The sequence below is a fragment of the Tarenaya hassleriana genome, unplaced genomic scaffold, assembly GCF_000463585.1.
Source record: "Tarenaya hassleriana unplaced genomic scaffold, ASM46358v1 Cleome9, whole genome shotgun sequence".
In the NCBI taxonomy this organism is placed as follows: domain Eukaryota; kingdom Viridiplantae; phylum Streptophyta; class Magnoliopsida; order Brassicales; family Cleomaceae; genus Tarenaya; species Tarenaya hassleriana.
Window position 1 is genome coordinate 4,556,167 of NW_010971389.1, and position 3,078 is coordinate 4,559,244.

At 39.5% G+C, this 3,078-nt stretch overlaps 1 protein-coding gene across 1 annotated transcript; it reads right to left on the reverse strand.

Annotated features, from left to right (window-relative positions):
* Window positions 1-432: 432 nt before the first annotated feature.
* On the reverse strand, window positions 433-1,601 carry LOC104804456. Its single transcript, XM_010528765.2, has 2 exons — window positions 1,355-1,601; window positions 433-1,189 (listed from the first exon to the last, which is right to left on the reverse strand). The coding sequence occupies exons 1-2, from the start codon at window positions 1,502-1,504 to the stop codon at window positions 557-559; spliced, it is 783 nt and encodes a 260-aa protein (XP_010527067.1). The 5' UTR covers window positions 1,505-1,601; the 3' UTR covers window positions 433-556.
* Window positions 1,602-3,078: the final 1,477 nt, after the last annotated feature.

Sequence of the window (3,078 nt, forward strand, 5' to 3'; positions counted from 1 at the left end):
CCCCGTCTCTTTTATATAATATATATATATATATATATATATATATATATATATATATATATATATAATGCAAAATGATTAGAATTGTTTCTTACGTTATGCCACAATCAGTCGTGTCAAAAGGATTAAGGATCATTCATTTATCTTACAATAATGATTTTATTTACAACGCTGGTCAAAAAACAATTAATGCGATGGAGATTTAATTTTTCTTAATACATAAATTTTCAATATGTATTTACTGAATTGGCCCAAACTACGTAAATGAAGTATATGTGTTTGAGGACTTATTTGTTTTCTGGAATTATGTTAAGAATAATTTTAAAAATGTCATTAAGAATGACGTGCAAAATGTTTTGAATCTCTAAAATTGCTTATTATTTTTGTACCGGTTCCGAAAGTTATGAATATACCAACCTTTGACAAAAAAAAAATAAAAATAAAATTGCTTATTATTATCCCTCGATTTGTTACAAACACGAAAAACATCGCTATTCAAAGACATGAACTTATTTTGTTCCTTTGTTGATTAATGATTGATATATAATGTCTTCGATCATTCTCGAGCTTTCCCGACAATCATATACGCTTTGTAGAACACATTCCTGACCGGTTCATCGTCCCCCCACGCTTCCTCGAACTCCTTGATCAAATCATCTGTTATGAGCTCGACCCCTTGTTCCTTGGCCTTCACCGCAGGCTGCCACGATCTCAAAAAACCCACAAACCCTTTGAGCGAAAGCTTATGCGGAATGTCCAGAGCTATCGGCTCCCCCTCCGACCCCATCCCCACGCTCTCAAACGGGAACGGCAGCGTTTTGTATCCGTCAAACGCCAGATTCATTATCGGCGTTCTGAACGGAAACGTGGAATCCACCACACGCTTCATGATGGGATCGACCTCGGGAGAGATTATGAGGTCGTTGTAGACCCAAACCGCGATCAAACCGCCCGGTTTGCGAAGAACGCGTTTGGCTATGTTGTAGAATCTAGCGGTGTCGAAAAAGTGTACGGCCTGAGCGGCCACGATTAGATCCACGGAGTTTTCGCCGCCGACGAGAGCGACCAGTTCGTCATCGGACATGGAAGCTGGAGTGTGATGGTAAGTCACTTTTGGATGTTTGAACGCTCTCTTGAGCTGTAACTCGCTAATGTCTGTTGCCACGACCTTGTCGTAGTATTCAGCCACCTGTATACATTCGTATATACATTTGTCAATGTTATACGCTGACAATAGAAGATGGGCAAACTTAAACTAAACTGAATGATTCTATATATCGAATTTTTAAATCGATATTAATTATTGGATTTGATAAATTTCGGATTTAAAATCAAGAGGAGAAAGAGCTTGTACCCCGACGGCGGCCTGGCCGTTGCCACAGCCCACGTCCCATACCACCTTGTGCTCGGCCGTCAGGGCGGCCAGCTTTCCGTACCATTCGGACGGATACCTCGGCCTCGCGTGGAGATAGGCTTCGGCTTGCTTGTCCGATAACGCCGCCATTTCTTTCTCTCTTCTCTCGATCTTTCTTCCTCGTTTTTCTTGATCGTTTATGCTGTGGCTTGTTGAAGTCTCGAGTATTTTATTTATATGTCTATGTGTGATGATTGGATTTCTTTCAAAGTTGGCGGTCGGAGTGAAAAGTTGAATTAGGACTTCTTGGTCTTCCTTGTTTTTTAAAGACCACTTGTATTATATTCCTTTTGTATATTTTTTTTTATTGATTGTGTAGCAAAAGATTGTTGACAATTCCAACTTCCGATGGCAAATTCAACAAAGTGATAAAAGAAAATCCATAGTTTTATTATTATTTTTTAAATATATCTCAGGGAGGGAAAACGAAAACCAGTACGTATAAATTGGTTAGGTGATTGTGTGATACAACTACCAATCACGCACGTGCTAAATGAAGAAGAGGAAAGAAAACAATTAGTCCTATGTATATCCTATTAACGTTTCTTTACTTATTTATTTATTAGAAAATTTTTTCGTGATAAGTAATTTTACTTGGAAATTTTTAATATTTTTTTAGTGGACGAATTCTAAAAATTTGTTAGAGAATTTTGATATGTACCAGACACAGAGAGTTCAAAAGAACGGCTTGTTTATTCTCGTTGCTCTTCATTGGAATATATATATAACTAAGATGTAAAACCTAGTCTATAATTAAGGAAAATCAATCTGAGAATATAAACCACCTCCGTAATATGTGATATACAATATATATTCCCATTACCCCCCTCAAGTTGGAGCATATATATGATGTGTGCCCAACTTGTCTAAGAAGATGTTGAACTCCTTCTTCCCGAGTGACTTGGTGAAGATGTCGGCAAGTTGGTGATGAGTCGAGACATGTCGGGTTGCTATATTGCGGCTGGAAAGATGGTGATGAAGGAAATGACAATCGACTTCGATGTGTTTTGTGCGTTCGTGGAACACGTTGTTGGCCGCAATCTGCAGTGCGGATTGGCTATCACAGTGGATAGTCATGGGAGCAACGTGATCAACGCCAAGAGTGTGCAGTGTTGTATCTCGTCTCATCTAGCCCAAGTAGAAACTCGTACAGTCTGTCTTCGTTTCTCTCCTTTTCGAGAGTAGCACCGATATCACACGAGCACCTGCCGCATTTGCAGACTTTCAAGGATCTGAAATTGGCTAGATCGTCCCATAACTTTGTCAGCTTTCCGAAATATGACTCCACTTTAAGTAGAAACTCGTACAGTCTGTCTTCGTTTCTCTCCTTTTCGAGAGTAGCACCGATATCACACGAGCACCTGCCGCATTTGCAGACTTTCAAGGATCTGAAATTGGCTAGATCGTTCCATAACTTTGTCAGCTTTCTGAAATATGACTCGACTGTCATTCCGTGTTGTCTACAATTAGCAAGATCGCTTCGGAGTTTGAGAAGACGAGGAGCAGTAGTCTTTCCAAACCTGCGTTTCAGATATTCCCATAAATCTGTAGCGAATTCTCGATGTACCACATCAGAACGAAGATGCGGCTCTAGTGTATTCTTTATCCACGAAACAATTAGTGCATTGTTCGTATCCCAGTCTTCGAAATCCAGCGAATCAGAT